This window comes from Mytilus edulis, chromosome 13 (assembly GCF_963676685.1).
Source record: "Mytilus edulis chromosome 13, xbMytEdul2.2, whole genome shotgun sequence".
Lineage (NCBI taxonomy): Eukaryota > Metazoa > Mollusca > Bivalvia > Mytilida > Mytilidae > Mytilus > Mytilus edulis.
The window spans coordinates 49,134,267-49,156,493 of NC_092356.1; the positions used below are offsets into that span (position 1 = coordinate 49,134,267).

The following is a 22,227-nucleotide window of genomic DNA, read 5'->3' on the forward strand; positions in this document are numbered from 1 at the left end:
CTCTCCGTTTCAGTTTGTTACTGGATTTGTTTTTCTCTAAATCGAGTTATGACAATTGAACGTAGGTATATTTCTGTGGCCTATGTTAACAAATATTTGTGCAGGAAACACTAAAACCAAGTATGTCTTGTTTCCTAAGATTTCCATCACAGGCAAGACAAAAAATCTATAATACTAAAATTACGAGGTCCAATTTGTCAGCCGTCATCACGTAAAAACGACGAATCAAAGAATTCAACTTTATATATAACTAATATAGTACTAAGGTGTAGATTAAAAATTACACCACTCCAGGCCCTTTTGTTTTCCACGTAATTAATATTGCCAATAATTATGAGGTTCCGGGTCGAGTCCGATACCGATACCAATAGTATATTCACCTGTTACCTATTACCTTATCTGTACGTTCCGCATCTGACAGGCGCACCAACAAACAGTGTATTCAGGATTGATATGCTATATACACGGGTCATAATCACAGGGTTGACACTACTAAATTGTCGAATTGTTACCTATTGTACTAATTTAATTAATAAGACTTTCTAAGATAACAATACGAATACTGGACTAAAAATAAGGCGTATATAGGTACAGTTTTCAATTTGTTAGCGGGCATGACGTAAAACAGCGAATCAAAGAATTCAACTTTATTTATAACTAATATAGGACAATGCTGTTGATTAAAAAATACTCCATTCCAGGACCTTTTGTTTTCCAAATAATTAATATTACCAAAAAAATAAGTTACAGTTCGACGGGTTCAAACAGAAAAATTTGAAAGCAGAGAAAACTGTGTATCTTATAATCGGCATGACTTTATCAGATGACAATACTAATACTAAAATAATGCTTGCGCATAGTTATATACTTTAATTCAGTCACGGACCCGCGATATCACGGGTGTGTTCTAGTATAAATGAAAATTACAGAAACAGCTTCTCATGCATTCTATCACTTTATCAAATTTTACAAAAATTGACTATCAAATTATCATGGGTTATTATGTTACACAGTTGTCGGCAAAAATTAGCATTATATTAAAACTATAAAAATACTCACTTGATAGTATGCCTCATAAATAGAAAACATACTCACTTTATAGTTTGCAACACTTATATAAACACACTCACTTTATAGTCTGCGTCACAAATATAAAACCTACTCCCTTTATAGTATGCAACACAATATAAACGTACTCACTACATAGTATGCATCATAAATATAAACATAATCACTCTATAGTCTGCTTCACAAACATACTCACTGTGTAGTCTGCATCACTTATATAAACTTACTCACTTTATAGTCTGCATCGTAAATACAAACTTACTCACTTTATAGTCTGCATCACTTATATAAACTTACTCACTTTATAGTGTGCGTCACAAATATAAAACCTACTCCCTTTATATTCTGCATCACTAATATAAACCTACTCACTTTATAGTCTACATCACTAATATAAACCTACTCACTTTATAGTCTGCATCACTAAAATCAGAGTCGGGTAGCTCAATTGTATAAGTTGCCTTTAGTGTGTCTGTGTTGTAAAATTTCACATTCTTTCGATTTCCAGTTAGTACCATAAATTCTTTGAATAGATATAAAAATGTATAGCGGTCAGAAATATTTCATTGTTTTAAAGGGTTGTAAAGCGTTGACCGTGCGCTTATTTTTAGTATGAAGCGCTTCCGCGCTTCATACGAAATGTACATCCGTCAACGAAATTACACGCCAATAAATTTACAAAAAGAAGCATTCAATTCTTAATTCTAATGCAACCTCGTTTGTAACGTTCATTTTGATTGGATAACGTCACTTATTTACATGGCATCAATTGACAATTGATGCTATGGGACTTACGCGCAAGCGCAGACGGCATGTGACAGATTTTTAATACATGTTTTAACGCTGTTTTCTGACAGTTTCATTAGAATGGAGATAACAATATTGTATTATAAGCTAGCGCGTCGCCAGTAAACTATTTGCGACCATCAAATCCCCAATTGATGCCGTCGGAGCTTAAAATACAGTACAGTTATCTCCTAAATAAAGCAAAAAGTAGTACATTTATAACAATAAATATATCATTGATATTACATGTCAACACATAAGTATTGTTTACTAGGATGGGGATACCCCAAGATACAAAATATCCACCAGTAAAAGCATTGAACCAATTCGCCTTTTCAGAATCCAGAGGACTATGGGTAATCTCATTGTTCGTACACCAAAATGAAAATAACGTTACGTCATTGGTTGAATTTCTATTGTTTATCACATTTTGAACCAATCACAACGTTTTGGTGTACGCTTGTGGAAATATTGCCCAGAATGCATTAGATTCTGAAACTGTCACTTATGTACAAAAAATACTATTATTTATTTAACATTTACTCTACCCTATATTGCATGGTTGATGCGTTTTTTCCATGAAAAAGGAAAAAACCCCGGTTTCGTAGGTGAACTTCAAGTGCGGGTGCACAATCTTAGCTATTGTGAATAGCTCGTGTATTTCCTCTATAGGTCCGGAAATATAATCCAGCCATCATCCCTAAATCTGGAAGTCATTATCATTTTGTTTCTGTGTTGAAAGCGTTGTAAAATGTTTTCAAGAATAACAAACATTGTAAGGTCTGCTATCGCAGCAGACTCTGATCCGCCCAAAGGCACCCCAGTGTTTCACGCTAAAGTTTATTGTTAAAAATACATTCATTGTTCTCTAGAATAAGCCTTAATAGGCGTAGTATACTGTCCTTTGGTGGAACTTTGATTTTATATTCGCTTGTATCAATATGGGTCAGTGCCCCGTTTGTGGCTTCTAGTATTTCATTAAATGTAAAACAAGTGTACATTTTTTTGCATCGAATGTTACTAGGTAGCAGTCTCGTTGGGGTTTTATATTTTCAATCAAATTAATAAGACTTAACGTATCTTTTAAATATGTATATTGTTTGTTAACAAGTGGAACAAGAAAATAATCGATATAGTGTCCAATATTATGAAGGGGCGTTTCAAACAGTAATAACAATTGGTCTGCCCGGAATTAAATTTTCTCGTCTAGTTGTTTCATTTCTCTCCATTTCTGATAGTATATTTTAGATAGTTTATGTATTTTAGGCAACAGATAGAATATTCCTCCTTTAGTCGTATTGATGTTTTCTTTCAAATATCTAAATGTTATGTCAATATAATTATCATTATGTAGGTCTCTGATAATACTGAACGCCATTTCAGCTACCTCCTTTACTTTGGATTCAGCAATTTCTTCGTAATGTATATTATGTAATGGTCTTAACCCTTCACGTAAATAGCTGTCTTTGTCAAGAATTCATATTGTTGAGTTTTTGTCTGCGTCTGCCTTACGTATTATAATGTTGTTATTTTTCTATAGATTCCGAATAGCCGACAATTTCTCTGCAGATATATTTCTGGTGTGTTTTTTATTTTCATTTTACTAAATTCGATTTTTGTTGAGAATATGTAATTTTCAATTGCTGGACAAGAATCCAACTAGACACTGTCATATACAAAGGATAAAGATTCTTTAACGAAGGCATACTAGTCCTTAAAACCCATATCAAACCAGCTGAAACTTTTCAATATCTGTACAGATACAGCTCACACCCTGAAAGTGTTTTCAACGGATTTATCAAGGGTGAAGTATTGAGGGACATCAGAAACACAAGCATCACAACTTAACTTTAAAAACAGTTGGAAGCTTTTAAAATATGTCTCCTCAAACGAGGATATAACATATCTGAAATCAACAACAAAAAATTATCAAACACAAAATATAGAAAGGAAAAACTTGCTTATACAACGCCCAACGAAACGGAAGCAACCACTAGTGATGTTAACAAAATTCAACCCATCTATACAGAAATTAAATAATATAATAATGAAACACTGGAATGTGTGAACATATTTAATCATGCATCAGCTCAATATAGCTTATAAAAGACATAAAATCTTACAAGAACTATTATCAAAGCATTAGCTGGTATAGTCCGCTCGACTTTTCACAAAACAATATGATACTGAGCTCGGAAAACAAAATAAAAAAACAAAAATAAAAAACAAAAACAAAAACAAAAACAAAAACAATAACTACTATTTTATCCAAAGACCGGTGTATGGTTCAATAAAACATACGAAATAAAACACAAAAGCATAAATAACACGTTAATATACTACTTATTGAGTCGACCACTAATGAAACCTGACTCAGGGATTTCCCCACAACACGGCAGAAACACCGGGCCTAACATTTTTGCTCATTGGTGAGATCGGATGCGTTTATTCAAAACATTAAGCTTAGACGCGTCCTTTATAGATTAGGTCTCGGGGTTAGATGCAGGGGAAACTGAAAACAGATCCGAAACCACGGACCCGTAGGAACCCTTGGTACAGAAAACATTCGTATTCATTTTATATCATTCGGACTCTAGTGGCAGTCAGGAAGCAGATAATGTACAGATCTGCAAAATGTGTCATATGGAAAAACTAACAATTTGAAGATTGTTACATTCACGAAGCCCTAATTTCCAGTTGCTGATACAAGTGAAACAGGTAGTAGTGCATGCTAATTATGATACTCCCTCTGAAAGGTCACAATTAAAGTTGTTGAGTGGGGAATCTTAAAACGTATCCCACTGGCCGAGATTAGTCATATTAAGCTTCAATTTAAATTTCTGACAGCTCTGATTTGTAGTTCTTGATAAAAATGTAACAAAAATTTACAACATGGCTATTATTTGTTAGAAAACATAAGTGTTCTGTTAAAAACAAGAAGTTGTTTAACGCTGAATTTTAAATGCTTTACATGTAGCATGGTCAGATAAATAATGAGTACGATATTTCAGGTCTTGTTTTTCCTATCATAACTTACTTGATAGAGGGTTGCTGCTCACAAAGAAGTTATAAAACCAAAAGTTGAAAGTGTTGAAGTTGAAATCATTCCTTCGTAAGTTTTACGGATGCCATCACGATTAGGTTGACTGTTTTGGGAAATACGTTTCACAGATGATGTAGCGGACATGTTCCTGATGTCGTATCTACAATCCCCTCCCTTTTCCCAGATGTACCCTATCGAATAAGACTTATTACCGGTTTTGTACTTCCATGAGCTACACGACGGGTGCCGAAAATAGGGTAGGTTCTGTTTACGCTTCCGAAGCACAGGAGATCATCTCATTTGTTTATTTAAGTTCGTGTTTCTCAGTCCTAAGGTATCTATTTTGTGTTTGTGTGCTACTTTTTTACTTACTATATGGATATTATGTGCAGAAATATATAAGTCATCGATATAGCATGGTCATATATGAAGATTGACTTCAAAATTTTAGAAGCCCTGATTTTCAGTTTCTGGGATGACAGACTGGTAGCGGGAAAACAGTGGTCAAACAGTGTTCCACCTTCTTTGAAACGGGGGTGTAATAAGAAATAACAGTATAATTTCTTGTCTACATTATAACTCTAAGGACAGTTTTTTAATTACCTTTTCCATAATTAACTTTCAATATTTTGTAGCAATCTTTGAACATTTGGTCTTGTACCGGATTCTCCGTCATTGAAATTATATCTATCAAATGAAGGTCTAGTAGTTTATCTTCTTTGGAATTGACATTGGTAAAGCACACTACTGCCGTACTTTCACTAACGAACATGGCTCTTTGTAAACTTGCCTGAAAGGTCAAATATGAATTCCATATTTTGTCATGAATTCTCTTATCCTGACGAATATTGAGATTTAAGATTTTCACACTTTATTTTATGCCATGATTTGACTACCTTACACAGCTACTTTTGCATAGATACTATTTCTGTACTAAACATCTGTAGTACTGGAAATTTACTTTTAATATTCAGTACTATTTAGTTACTTTAAAATTATTGTAAATTTTGGTACCTGTATTTTACAGTACTTAATTAGTACTTGAAATTTAGATACTACAGATTTTTGATTACTACCGTTACATTTTCAGCATCTTGAAAGTTTTTCTATTTCAAATCTCTTAAAATTATGATTTTCAAACATGGAATATTGTATTATTTCTGTACCAAAATATTTAGTACAAATCAAGTACTGTTAAATATAAGTACCTTAATATTACAATAATTTTAAAGTAAAGAAATAGTACTAAATAAAGGCAACAGTAGTATACCGCTGTTCGAAACTCATAAATCCAGGGACAAAAAACAAAATCGGGGTAACAAACTAAAACCGAGGGAAACGCATTAAATATAAGAGGAGAACAACGACATAACACCGAAACGTAACACACACAGAAACGGACCAAGCATCAGACAAAACACCACGAGAATAACAAATATAACATGATATAAAAGTAAATTTCCAGTACTCCATAGTACAAAAATAGTACCTATGCAAAAGTAGCTGTATATAATGACATATCTCACCATTCAACTTCTTACAATAGATAGTGAACAAAGCAAATACAAGCAGCATTAACCATGACATTTGGTTGACTATTGTAAATATGATTATAATAAATCTGTTTAGAGCTGGTCACTGATATTCTGATTTCTTTTGTTTGTCCAAGCTTTGCAAAACACACCACCAACAAACTAATGGGTCAGTTTGCCTAAAATGACCTGTCCTTCTTTGACTTCATTTATTGTGGGGGGGGGGGGGGTTAACTCTGCCTCAGCACACATTGGCCTTGCCTTTGCAAGAGCTCATTTATATCAGAACAGATTGTTAATAAAGCCAAGAGTTAAGCCAAAAAGCACATAACATGGTTTAAAACAAAACAAGAATGTGTCCTAAGTACACGGATGCCCCACTCGCACTATCATTTTCCGTGTCCAATAAATTCAGAAATATGATCATACCATATGGAACATGTGTACTAAGTTTCAAGTTGTTTGGTCTTCAACTTCATCAAAAACTACCTTGACCAAAAACTTTAACCCGAAACTCTCACTTTCATTTTCTATGTTCAGTAGACCATGAAACTGGGGTGAAAAGTCTAATTTGGCATTAAAATTAGAAAGATCATATTATAAGCAACAAGTGTACGAAGTTTCAAGTTGATTGGACTTCAGCTTCATCAAAAACTACCTTGACCAAAAACTTTAACCTGAAACTCGCACTTTCATTTCTATGTTCAGTGGACCGTGAAATTGGGGTCAAAAGTCTAATTTGGCTATAAAATTAGAAAGAACATATCATAAGCAACAAGTGTACTAAGTTTCAAGTTGATTGGACTTCAGCTTCATCAAAAACTACCTTGACCAAAAACTTTAACCTGAAACTCACACTTTCATTTCTATGTTTAGTGGACCATGAAATTGGGGTCAAAAGTCTAATTTGGCTATAAAATTAGAAAGATCATATCATAAGCAACACGTGTACTAAGTTTCAAGTTGATTGGACTTCAGCTTCATCAAAAACTACCTTGACCAAAAACTTTAACCTGAAACTCGCACTTTCATTTCTTTGTTCAGTGGACCGTGAAATTGGGGTCAAAAGTCTAATTTGGCTTTAAAATTAGAAAGATCATATCATAAGCAACCAGTGTACTAAGTTTCAAGTTGATTAGATTCAGCTTCATCAAAAACTTCAACCTGAAGCGGGACGAACGAACGAACGAACGCACAAACGGACGAACGGACGAACGGAGGCACAGACCAGAAAACATAATGCCCCTCTACTATCGTAGGTGGGCATAAAACATTTGTACATATATATAAAGAGAATATGTGTCCACAAGACAAAATGCTTTACTGAGACTATGATTATTCATGTTAAGTGAAACATGCATTTTGGGTTAAAATCCTTATTTAAACATTTCATTTAGAAATATACATTAAGAAATATAACAAAATAATTGACATGTGTACTAAGTTTCAAGTTGATGTGACTATTTTCAACTTTACCATATACTACCTTGAATAAACATTTTAAACTAAGAATGTACTATTTTGACATTATTATATTTCAATGTCCAAGGAAGATTCTAATTCAAAACCCAGTTACAAATTGATGTGAAAACAACTTCAGCGTAACCTCCCTTCACCTAAAACTTTAACCTCATCTTGGACAGCTGGACGAACAGATGGACAGACTGAAATTATAATGACCCTCTACAATCCTAATAGTGATAAAAACTATGAACTTAAAATGTGAAGCAAAACTGTCAATTTTTAGTTTTCTCGTTTGAATTGTTTTACATTGTCTTATCGGGGCCTTTTATAGCTCACTATGCGGTATGGGCTTTGCTCATTGTTGAAGACCGTACGGTAACCTATAGTTGTTAATGTCTGTGTCATTTTGGTCTTTTGTGGATAGTTGTCTCATTGGCAATCATACCACATCTTCTTTGTTTTAAATTTTGTATGTTCCCATTCAATCAAGTTTGCAGTAAACTTGAGCATGTTTTATTTTTCTTCGATATTTGACACAAACCATATCTGAAAACAGCAACATTTATTCCAATTTTTCTCAAAAGAGACATCCTAGTGAAAAAGAAGAAAAATATAACATATTAAAAAAAATTTACCTCTGTTTTTGCCTGGGACACAATTTTTTTCTCGACTGTATCAACAACCATTATTTTCTTTCTAAATGATGCCATGTGAAGAGCATATCTTTCATTTGGTAATAACGTAAAGAACCTTTCAAAGAGAAAATATTTCATTATTATCATTTTTATTGTCTATATCATAACTCCTACATTTTAGAATTGAAAGAATTGTGTTTGCAGTGGTTACTAAGTTTTCTACCTGAATTAGTTTTCTCACAATCGAATTATTTCTTGAACAGCGGTATACTACTGTTGCCCATATTAACATCATGTACATTGATAATGATATTGTTTACCAAACACATTCTGGTAGACACTTTAGAAAACACATTGAATGTTAAACCCTGGGTGAATACTAAAACAAACCAGTTAGTCTATTGTGAATGACAAAATTATTAACTATACTTCTATACCGAATATTTATGTAATGTTTTGCATAAATCTAGCTTTAGCTAGTATTATTTGAAAAAAGTATCTTGTAGATTTGTTTAAATATATGTTTTATAGAGCTAGAGCATCCATAAGATAACATCAAACTGAACACTGACAATAAAAAAAAAGAAATTGCCCAGACTTTAACTCTCACGACAAATGGGAGATAATTATTTGAAAAATCAAAAAGTCTATCTCTGAGGTCTGAAAAGTGGTTTCCTGAAAGGGATGTTAAATCTTATACGACTTATCAGCCAAAATATTTATATAAATAGAGATTGTCATTAAAAAATAGACAAATTATTGTCAAAACAATTTAAACAAAGTTCGTGATAATTGGATACCTCTACTACTGATTATTCCAAATATCGGCAAACAGGAATTATTTCCAAAAAGTGCATACATATAAAAGTACAACTTCTGCTTTTCAAACATAGTCATAGAATCAGTAAACAGAAAGGCGGTGTCTGACTGGTTTGAAAATGCCAACATGTTACAACTAGTCATTTTTCAACTGCTGACCAAATATAAAGGAATACCATTCAGTAGTTTGCTGAAAAAAGTAAGATGGTGATATTTCTTGGAATTTTTTTACACTAAGTAATTTTGGACCATTTATAGCTCACTTTGTTAGCCAAGGCTTCACGTTGAAGGCCGTTTGGATGGAGAGTTGTCTCATTGCCATTTATACAACATCTTTCTGTTTTTATGTATTAGTTTTGATATGAAATGAGAACCTTTCATAAACGAAAACACTTTTACCGGAAAATGGATAGTCAGACACGGCCATAACCCTAAAGCTCCTTTTCCAAACTACTTCATTATTCAACAAAACTTACTCAGTTGATTCACCAATTTCTAATTGATTCTCTTCTGAAAATGTTGCCTTGGAGACATTCCATATTCTAAATAAAGTATCACCAGAAATAGTTAAGAATGTTGTCATGTCATTTGAAACACAGCATCTGATATTATCGTTATGGGGCACATTGTGTTGTTGACTGTTTCCAGTTTCCAGATCTATCACAACTATGCTTTTGTCTGTAAATGTATACACCCTTTTTCCATCCATAGAAAACTTGTAAAACTGGTCACTAAAATCGTGTTGCCCTCTGTAATAATCTAGACAAAAAAAGGTCAACAAATCATCATTATCAAGCGTGAAATGTATAAGATTATAAAATGAATTTGGATTATGACTATTATTGAATGTTATAAATTGAATCTATCATGAAAAAAAGTATTACCTAGGTGAAATATAAAGACATAATATTCATATCATATAAACTCAAAACGTAATCGCATTGTCATCTAGGACAAAAATGATTACAATGTCATCACTTCGTCAAAAAGTAATCAAAACATTGTTATCGTGTTGTCAATATTAATCAAATGTTGCAAAGTCTCATAATTATGTTTATGAACCAATTCTGATAAGGCAAAGGAGAAGCCTGTATTTTGTTCTCATATAAAAGATTTTAGTACTTATATAATAATCGGAAAAAACTGCCATTCTTTTTTTTAGGCTTGTTGTGTGAGTTAATTTTTGTTATCGTTTACCTTTAGAAATTAATCTTATTTTATAAACAAATATCAGATTCGTTGTAGATAGGCTTCCTGCCGAAAGAAAAGCAATACTATCTTGTCAAAATCTATGGTATATTTGAGTATCGACAAATATTTAAAAAGTAAGGTGAAATCTGGTTTTTCTTTCAAATTCTTTTATACAATGAATGAGTCTCATATCAGCATAAACGAATTTCAATATAACTGTTGTTTCATTTACTAAGTTGAAAAAGGTTTGTGTTTTTTTTTATTCAAACATTTTCAATTTTGAGAGATAAAAAAAATTAAAAACCAATTGTTCCGAGAACAATTGAAAGTCTTTCCACATCAAAGAAGATAGTTTCTTCATACTGAAGGGTAAGCAGATCCTGCTCCACATGTGGCACCCGTCGTGTTGCTTATGTGATATCAAATCCGGTAAAAAGTCTAATTCGGTACGTCACATTCATGAAAGGGAAGGGGATTGTAGTTACGACGTAAGGAACATATCCGATATCATTTGAAACGGTTATTCCATAACGGTCAACCAACTCGTGATGGCGTCCGTAAAATTTACGAAGGGATGATTTCAACTTCACCATTTGGAACTCTTGGTTTAATAGCTTCCTTGTGAGCAGCAACCCTCTATCAAGAAACTCATGATAGGTAATGCAAGCACGGGAATATCGTATCATTTGGGAGATATATACCCCGTGTGCAGGTGCTGCTGGAATGTTGCTACTTAGAAATGGAAAGTTAACAATTGGAAAGCTGAAATCATCTCTTTTGTCGTAACGTTTTGTTTTCAACCGACACTCATTGTCAATTTCTAGATGTAAGTCAAGATATGAGGCCGACTTAACTGTATCTGTAGTATTCTTTAAAAGTGATTTCAAAAATATAAAGTTTCTATATACCTTCACCTTTTAACAAGAAGATAATTGGCCACTTCCGGTTTATCAAAAGTCACTTTTAGTCTACAGTGATAAGTAAATGTATTTAGATTACAAAATATATGGATTCCGAGTACTTATTCATGAAAAATGTGTAAACATGGCTTTTTCCGGTTTTCCCAAGGTCACTTCTGGTTGGTATTTTTCAAGGTCATATGCCATCTAACATTTTGGTAAAGGTCATATGGCTATATAATGAACAAAGTTGAAGTTATAATCAATACAACTGATAATTACAATTGAGAATAGAAATGGGGAATGTGTCAAAGAGACGAATAATTACACATTTCAGGGGCACTAACTCCTATAAGATGCCATTAGATTGTTTCAGACAAAATGTTACATATCTACATTACAATTAAGTAAACATTTTGCACTTGTTCTTTTATAAATATCTTTAAAGGTGTTGGAGAAAATGCCGAAACAAGGAAAAGTCAACATTGAGAACTTGACCTTGACCTTTGACCTTGACCTAATTTTCTAAGTTAGGACTCAGGGGCTTCAAATAAAATCATTCCAGGGTTATACGGTTAACGGTTTTTGAGTTAAAAAAAAAACATACAGACAAATTTATTTTGTAAAGGTAGATAACTCCTATAACATTTCATCTAATCACTTCAATCCAAATTAGTCAAATATTCCTGAGGATGTAACGAACAAGTTAGACAAAGAGATTTGTCGATATCTTTTTTTAGTTACGAAGGAGATGCACACATTTAATAAACACTGAATATGGAGATAACTCTTACAAAATTATTCGTCTTAGCTGGGTGAAATTTAAAAGCGTATAAACTATACGATACAATATACAAAATAAGCGACATATTGCGAAACAAAAATTTCAGAATGTGGCGGAAAAGAAATAATAATAATCAGAACAAATACAATAAGTCTTTCCACAGAAAAATTGAAAGACTTAATTAAAACATATAATACGATCATATGTGCAATTTTATGCACAAGACTTTTCCTAGACGTTGACGGTTTTTGTGAATGTGCTCTTCATTTTATCATTTAAAAATAATTCAACTGGGAACTTGAAACTAGAAAATCATTTTATTGACGGCTTTGACTTTCGAGAAATCATTGCTATATGTGTTTCCATCGGTTTAAGTCTGTTACCCTATCACATATGAAATAGATGAAAAATTAACATACGATACCACACAACTGTCTATTTTTTATTTTTATTTAAAGAACAAGACACCGTCATAAAACTTAAGCACTTGTGTTGGTATAACAAACCATGTAAGCAGTCAACCGGCCTGGTACATTTGATAACTATAATGAGGAGGAAAGATTTAAAATTACACTCCGTAAATTTAATTGACACCATCACGAGTAGACCACCTTCGTGTTAATCCATCACCGGTAAGGGTCTGTATATTTTCTTCAACTTTATGACGTATCCGTGTATTATCTAAAAAGTGTCCGTGTAACACCATTAATGCACTGTTTTTTCATAGGTTAGACAATACTTGGTCATGTTTTATGAAGATTTAAGCCCAAGGCGAGGCCGAGGGCTTACATCTTCATAAAACATGACCAAGTATTGTTTGATCAATTTAGAACATATTCACATATTTCAAGTGACCTTACAAAATTATCCTTGTCCATTGTAATATACAAACCTAAATAAGAGTTCACTTTTTATAATGAACTAAAATGTAAAACATAGGTAAACATCATTTCAATAGATGGAATGAAAAAGCTCGGACATAGTTTGTGAGGACCGAATGGATAAATTGATTTTCTTCTGCTTAAGGTACAATTTAATACTCTAATATGTCTTCAGATTTTTTTTTATTTTAACAAGCAAAACAATGTTAAATCAATCCCCTTTTTGAATTTTTATTATAAACATAAAACTCTCTTTATATCTTTTTTTTAAATTCAGACCATTCAACATTAAATGCTTACTTCTTATTGATAAATTTACATATATTTGTGTTTCTCTAAAAAAATGTTTAGCTTTATTACATAATCATCAGTCTGGCATTGTTTTCTAGAAAGAAAGAAAAAATCCTTTAAATGTCAGGTATATAAATTAACTAAGTATTATTTTACCTACATCCTAACCCAAATTGTTTTTGTTTATTCTATATATGTGTACCGTTTGAAAATGCATGAAAATTTACAAAATTCAAAAAATTTAGTTTTAATCTTTGCTCTTTCATCTTTAATCGGTACATGTAGGCTTTTCCAATGGAAAATGCCTCAGAGGATTGTACACATCGTTAGTGCAGTTATTAAGAGTTCACTTTCATAATTAACTGACAATGAAAAGTCATTCATGTGTAGTATTTCATAGTGCATGGAAAACCATGTACTATGAAAATTATAGGGAAAAACACTGACTTTTCATTGGACGAGAAGGGGTGAGTATGTTCTAACTGTAGCTCTGCTGGGGGCAAAGTCGTATAAATTTAAATATATATCTACATTAGATCAATTTAGAGACATATATGGACTACATATAAGTATCTGGTGATACATAATTTAGTAATGTTGATAATGAGAAATAGTTTAAGATTTACAAAATGTTACTGTATATAAAAATCAGCATTATCTACAATACTATTGCAAGCAACATGCATAGTAGGTGCGAAAATATAAAACACCAATACCACATTAACTAAATCATGTTTTGAAGCAGTCAGGATTTCATTGTTTTCAAGTAATAAACAAATAAGAACTGACATTTTGATAGTTAATATTTTACCAATATAGTTGACTTTTGCTATTACATTTTCAATTACCTACCTCCGAATTTTCTACACAATTTGAAAGTTTTCATTTCAAACATGTACGGCACATTATCGTTTGTATTCGATGCAATAACATATTTGCCATCATTTGTAACTGCAGCATACTCTATGGTTGTATTATTTGATCCGTATTTACTTGAAGGAAACTTGATACTTGAACTGTAGACATTCTTTTTTTCTAAATCAACGACCCATATAGAGGTTCTCTCATCATCTATACAAATGGCATAATTATCTGAACCTGAAACATTTTGTTTTTATAAATTACTCAGATTTATTTATAAAAAAAAATCGTCAATATTGTGTAAACAATGACTCCGAAAACAACAACATTTGGAAGTAACACACACTTTACATTGCTATAAGAAAGTTAGGACTCTAGCATAATTTTGGCTTTTCACAATTGTAGTCCTTATACAACTAACAACACTGATTATAAAACAATAGGAATTTGGCCAGTTATTCATGGACCTTCACGCTAAAAACATGAAAGGCAATGGCACATTAGCAGTTAAAGGTTTAGTGACAATGTTTGATAAAATTAAGATATAAAGTCTATTAAAATTAAGAATCATGACATATCAACCAATAATTCATTTTCTATAAAAGAAACTGCCTTAGATTCTGTTATCTGCTTTATTGAAAGGGTGTTTTTTTGTTAATAAAACTGCAATTTCAATTATTTTAACCCACTTAGTGACTGTAGGCTCATCTCATATACATGGTGTCATGCTTTCAATACCCGACAGGTTCACATTTTACACTTGAAAATATGGATTTGCTGCACTCCTCCTCAGAACACAGCATATGGGACTTAGAGTTATGCCTGTCTAGCCTAGTGTCGTGTGTCACTGACAGTGCATCTTAATCATACACCAACCCATAGTCATACCAAGTTTGAAATATGGAAAGTCCTTAAGATAGATGTTAAATACAAGTACCATTTAAATTTCACATGATGAATAATCTAATTAAAGGTCAGATAAACCCTGGAAAGACAGCATCTTTCCAAGAAATTAATATAAATCCATGCACCAAAAAAAGTAGACATATTGCTCAAAGTGTTAGATACAGACTTGACTGCGAAACCAATGCCTGTCATGAAAGGCATTGGTACTATGCAAAAGTAAAATCACAAAAGTACTGAACTCCGAGGAAAATTTAAAACGGAAATTTCTAAATCAAATGGCAAAATCAAAAGCTCAAATACATCAAACGAATCGATAACAAATGTCATATTCCTGACTTTGTACAGGGATTTTTTTTATATAGAAAATGCAGGAATAAACACGGTATTATAGTTATCCTTTGACCAATATAGATAACAGAAAGAAAGTTTGTAGCATAAGGCATCTGTATACAACGTATAAAGAATTCAGGTCTTCCGCCTGCTTAAGTATTAAGTAATGAGGTAATGCCTTCTCTGCAGCCGGATTGCTAGCCCTATAACTAGTATTCTGCAAAATTTCGTCACGGAGGACAATGATGATAACTAATATATGCTTACCTGAAGGAGATGTATACTCTGGAAAGGCACATACCCCACTAATACGACAATCTTGAATAACAATCTCTTCAATGATTTTGCCAGTTCTCATGTCATAAAGGTTAACTACATTACTCGTCATAAATCCAACCAGTATGTCTTTACCTGAACCACAGATACAGTAACCTCTACAATCATCCATAGAAATAGAATACTTTTTTTCTCCTAATTCAGTTACTGCTGACAAATATTCTGATTCATCACGATGGTCCGTTGAATAAATCAGAATGAGAGAATCATCTGCCACAAAATACACTTGATATGGATAATCAACTATATTCTCGAGGATTCGGACAAGTTTACGATTCTTTACATCCCACAGGCCTAGTGAATGGTCCATAAATGCTGAAATTACATAGATTACATTTGATTTAATAGTGGTATTGTACATTGAAATCTACCCAGAAGTAATGAAGCTAATACAATTGTGTCAACAGCATGAGATGGTACATATATAATCAACAAGATATCAGTGAGATGGCAACAGTCTGTAAGTGTCCCGCTGTATTTACTACAAAGCGATCTTATTACTTTTGTAATTCAATATAGATAAGAAGATGTTGTATGAGTGCCAATGAGACAACTATCCATCCAAGTCACAATGTATAAAAAAAACAATTATAGGTTAAAGTACCGAAGTAGGAGGATTTTTTTTAAATTTCAAACGTGGCGACTGTCTTGAAATTTTGAAAAATTGGCCACCATTTTTTCAAATTTCAGACACTGTTTTCACTACTATGTAACATCATACCAAGGGTTATTGAGTTCTTTCTTGAAACATAAGCGTATAAAAGATTAAAAAAGAGTATTTTTCATGATGTGTCGGTCATCTTGAAAAATTGAAAATGATCACCATTTGTGATGTCGTCTTTTTAGCCATGTATTATTTAATACTACACTTTTGTATCAATTTTGATTGCAATTGGGCAACGCTAGACATCTAGAAAACGGTTGTCATCTTGTCAATTCTGATAGTATATATTAAAATGAGTCAGAGTGTCCAGCATTATACCAAGTTTCTTTGATTATGATTAGCAGTTACAAAGTTACAGAGTAGACAAGATTTTGAAAAAGTGCCATTTTATATCAAAACTAGATATGACGATTTAACCTCATAACAAGATTCATTGAGCTCTGTTTTCCAGTTGCAAAGCGACAGAGTGGACAGGAATTATGACGTTTTCTTTATAATAACTACTTAGACCACAATGCCATCATTGTTCTTCAAATTTTTATTGGATTCTTAAAGGGTCATAAATTATTGGACGGATGATAGGATGATTGGATGGGAATTTTTCCTGTAATGGAGTTTTAACTTTTGACTTCGCTTGCAAATAAAGTAACAAAGTATGTTGGATGGGGGAAAAAACTAGGACTAGCAAGAGGCTTACTAGGGTTCCAAAAAATGTTTACTATGGTTCTGTAACATGCATATGAATTATCATTATATCTATACTAGGAATAGGATTTAGTTTCTTTCACAACATGAGCAACATAAACAATTAAGAAAGAATGTAAAATCTCACAAGCAGTAACAGCCATATTTCCATTCTTCTTGATATCAACCCATAGATTACCCGGAACATTAAATTCGTGTTCACCCGAAGCATAAACCAATGGTCCTCCAACCTTCACTAATAAATCATTATCAGGACACATGTAGGTAACATCTCTCTGCATACATGTATCAGTAAAGGTCTGTAATTCCTACATATGATAAAAACGGCTTTCAACTATATTGGTAATTCATTTAATTTTGTCTATGGATATGACTGATTGTACCTCCAGAAATAAGCTTTGTCACAAAATTTAGAAAATAAATGTTTTGTCATTTTTCAGATCGAGTTTAACAAACTGCAGCTGTATTCAAAATTGCTCATAAATCAGTAGCATTATCTATCAACAGTAGTAAAATTACAAAGCAATACATGCCTGCCTATAATTAAAGATCTCACATGGGCTTTCCTGTACAAGAAGACCAAATATGCCTTTCATACATGGCATAAGGGCTTTTTATTTGCTATTACTTATATGTCTTTTTAATCCGAACTTGATCAGTATCTGGACATTTTTATTGTAGAACTCGTGGTGATATGTAAGTATGATTAAAAGGCAATCACAGTGATGCTAACCATGGTTTGATTTACATTTATTAGTGTCGTGTCATTTTCGAATATGTCAAGTACCATAACTCCAAAATAGTACAATACAATACGTTAATTTGAATGTGACCTACATTTTTTGTTATCAGCAACAACAAATTTGGAGAAGGTGCGATGAGGACCATATTTGGCCTATCTTTTACGCAAATTTAAACCTCAGATTTCAGATTTTCTTTTATGTCTGTTCAAAGGTTGAGGAAATAAAGATAAGTTTTTAACACAATTAATGCAGATATGACGTCATAAAAAGGCCTTTCTACCAGTTTTGTGGCCAATTTTTCTTTATTTTGGGCATGCAATTATAGACCACATGCAAGAACCAAATATACATAATTTATGATGATGTTTGTGTTTATAAACACCGTTCATGTTAATATTTTTGTGGTTCTTTCATGTGCTCAATATTTTCCACACATAAATATGTATGAAAATATGTTCATTTTCACAAACTTTTAAGAAAAATCGGAATTTTGCTAATTTTTTACTCAAAGATCGCTGTAAATAATCATAATATTGCAAAGATATTTCTGTTACATTTTGTACATACTAAACAATAATATATATGCTAAAATAACCCATGTTTGAAACACTTCATTTGTATAAGCCGAAGAGGGCACTTAGCGCACCTTCTCCTTTAAAAAAATGAAAACAGTTGATATCCACCTGAAAGACAACAATTCATTAACTAGAAGACAAGAAACTATTTCCAATAAGCTTCAATTCAATTTGTCCATCTCAAATAATCCAAAGTCTTAAATATTGTAAATAAATCAATTACAGCTATTCACATCAATTATTGCAATGGACCAAATATATTAAGATATGGCAATTGACAACATCTTTAAAAAGATTATGTACCCTTGTGTTGATTCAATGCTAAACATATGGAAATTTTATAGAAAATCCACAGCATTTATCCTTGTACCCTCATATTTGGCAGTTTAAAGACAGATAGATATAAGATTATTGCATGCAGTGCTAGCATTGATTTCCTTAAAACGAGTTTATTAATGTAGCTATTGTTTAAAAGAAATTAAAATAATAACCAAAATCAAGTACATTTTTTTGGGTGCGCTCGACTTAAGTGACTCAGCACGAGGTATCTTGGAATTTACAGATTGCTTAGAACTTTTTGTAATAAATAAACACTAGCACATCATAGAAAAGCAAGTGAGTAATCTTGTTTAAAATTTTATAAGAAAAATTTCTTTATTAAAGGCTGTGGATTTTCTATTAAAATCTTGGTTTATTTGCCACAAAGTCCTCTTTTTCTATTAAATGCAATGAAACAATAAATAATAATGCTTTGCATCAAGTTTCCCCTTGGTATATGGACAAAATGGCTTATTTGTATTATTCATTACATCTGTAGTTTTGATAACATTGAAGTTTGAAAAATTCGTACAAAAATGGCCACAGAAGGGGCCATAAACCTTAAGATATTTATGAGTTTGAAAAATGTTATGTCTGAAATTATATTCATAAATGTTTGTATAATCATACATTGTTATCTCCGCTACCTTGTTTTCTGCCCAACCTTGTTATTTTCCTAACCTTGTTTTCTGCCCAACCTTGTTATTTTCCTAACCTTGTTTTCTGCCCAACCTTGTTATTTTCCTAACCTTGTTTTCTGCCCAACCTTGTTATTTTCCTAACCTTGTTTTCTGCCCAACCTTGTTATTTTCTTAACCTTGTTTTCTGCCCAACCTTGTTATTTTCTTAACCTTGCTTTCTGCCCAACCTTGTTATTTTCCTAACCTTGTTTTCTGCCCAACCTTGTTATTTTCCTAACCTTGTTTTCTGCCCAACCTTGTTATTTTCCTAACCTTGTTTTCTGCCCAACCTTGTTATTTTCCTAACCTTGTTTTCTGCCCAACCTTGTTATTTTCCTAACCTTATTTTCTGCCCAACCTTGTTATTTTCCTAACCTTGTTTTCTGCCCAACCTTGTTATTTTCCTAACCTTATTTTCTGCCTAACCTTGTTATTTTCCCAACCTTGTTACTTTCCTAACCTTGTTTTCTGCCCAACCTTGTTATTTTCCTAACCTTATTTTCTGCCCAACCTTGTTATTTTCTTAACCTTATTTTCTGCCCAACCTTGTTATTTTCCTAACCTTGTTATCCCCCTTACCTTGTTATCTTTAAGTCTTAGGAACATCTGTTGTGAGAACTGGCTTTTATCATACAGAATAGATTCCCCTGATACAAGGAGAGCTTGTAAAATAAGGTTTAACTGTTGATCGTTGATCATCTTTTTGGCAATCTCATAATCTTCTATCACTGACCTAAATATTGAATACATACTAGTACCTAATAATTATCTACTCTTACTACAGGCAAGCACGTATGTACCATAGCTTTTATATTTCATGATGCTAGATAAACGCATTCCACCATTTAAACATAACTAATAATCATATGATAAATTTATAAATCATCAAATTTATATTTACCATAGTAAAGCTGAAATAAAAATAAGAGGCTTATAAGATCCTAAATTGCTCAAGACCTATATAAGTCAGAAGTAGTGATATAAGTGCCAATGAATGAACTCTCCATTCAAGACACCGATTCGACTCAAACTCTCACACAATATATACAAAGTATAAACAATGCAAAAGTCGTTTTAATATATCAACATTTCGTCTGTATTTAGATCCGATGCAATCTAATTAAATTTCGATTTTTCTCCGAAGATATCCGATTGTCATAAGAGCTGACCTAAAGATATACATTAATAAAGAATACACATACAAGCACGTGCAATCGTATATAAGACGATTTGTATTTGTCTGTTCGATTTGATGTCATAGATTAAAAACATATGTAAATCATCTTTTTAACAAGTATTCTAAGGCTTTTTGTTTCACTTTTCAATGTTGATATTCTTTATCTTTTATATATAACTAAACTCGCTTAGCTCGTGCGTAACAAGGGTCAAATTGAAGATCGCGTGAATACATCTGTAAATAATGTTGAATTATTCGCTTGCAAACAAATGATTAATCAGCAATTTTGTTAAGCTTATATTGAGCAAACTGTGCCAAATTGGTTGCATTAAGCAGATTATTTTTTCATTATTATACTTTCATTAGGGTTTGAAACACACAAAAAATGATTTTTTTTAACTAGACAGCTAGTGCCCTTTAACAATCAAATGAGAAAACCAACGGTATAACATAATTTATATAAAAAAAAGATACGAAAACACATATGAATTACACCAACAAACGACAACCACTGATGAACAGGCTCCTGATTAAGGACAGGTGTATTTAAAATACTAGAATGATATGTGTATGTCTTACATCAAGGATGACAGTTGCTATTAAAACTTTGTGAAAAATCATACAAAGTCAAATAAAAATTCAAACCGAAGGAGTTCATTAGTAGGTTACTTTTCGAAAATTGTTGGAAAGGTAACCAGTGTGTAGTGTCCGTAACCATTAACATGTTTTTTTTTTTCTGATTAACAAATGTACTTCTAATGATTTTTCTTTTCAGACATATATGTTTTTATTATTCCTTTAAGTGCATAGAACCTACTTTGTCCAAGGTTTTACTTCAGATTTGAAATGATAAACTTGGTCCCATCAATATCAACATGTCATTTTACATAGAATAACACGACGGGTGCCGTATATGTTGCAGAAAATGCTTACCCTTCATGAGCACCTGACTCCACTCCCAGTTTTGGAAGTGTTTGTGTTGTTTCCTATTTATTAAAACTTTTATGGTTCTTTTTAACTCCTTGGTTTTGATTGTTATTGTCTTTTAAAGAAATACCCTGATGGTCGGTTTATGAATTTTATATTTCTAAATAATTTTGTTTACCTTACAGAAGAACATTCTAATTTAGTATTTATGAATGGTAAGTTCATTAGACATTCATCCTTCAATTGTGTAACCCTTTTAGACATAGAAAGATGGTACGGAAGGTTGTTCAGCTTCCGTAAATTGTATGTATCGCCATATTTGATTGGCTGGGCAACGACATATCTGTCAGCTAATCCAGTCTCATTGCTACTGTTCACATACGGCTTTTTATTGCCTGATATGAAAAAAATGAAATGTTATCCACATAAAAGAAATAAAATAACTTAATTTTATCATTCAATGTAAACCAAATATAAACAAAAATATTGCAATATATAAAGTACAAGTAATTTCCATGGAAATGAGAAATGCAAACACTGCATACCAAATAAAAATTGTCTTACTACTAGTGGTACGTCAGAAACTGAATGTATAATAAGAAACTTTGATTT

The 22,227-nt window shown here is 32.3% G+C and overlaps 1 protein-coding gene across 1 annotated transcript in view; it reads right to left on the minus strand.

Annotated features, from left to right (window-relative positions):
- The window catches only part of LOC139500014 (NACHT and WD repeat domain-containing protein 2-like), an 87,144-nt gene that overhangs the window by 30,401 nt on the left and 34,516 nt on the right, over positions 1-22,227 (minus strand). The window contains exons 15-23 of the mRNA XM_071288709.1: positions 21,794-22,010; positions 20,091-20,244; positions 17,323-17,503; positions 15,758-16,141; positions 14,246-14,491; positions 9,824-10,106; positions 8,529-8,643; positions 5,501-5,687; positions 1,476-1,591 (exon numbers count right to left, since the gene is read on the minus strand). Coding sequence (XP_071144810.1) covers positions 1,476-1,591; positions 5,501-5,687; positions 8,529-8,643; positions 9,824-10,106; positions 14,246-14,491; positions 15,758-16,141; positions 17,323-17,503; positions 20,091-20,244; positions 21,794-22,010 — 1,883 coding nt within the window. The remainder of the gene's footprint in view (positions 1-1,475; positions 1,592-5,500; positions 5,688-8,528; positions 8,644-9,823; positions 10,107-14,245; positions 14,492-15,757; positions 16,142-17,322; positions 17,504-20,090; positions 20,245-21,793; positions 22,011-22,227) is intronic.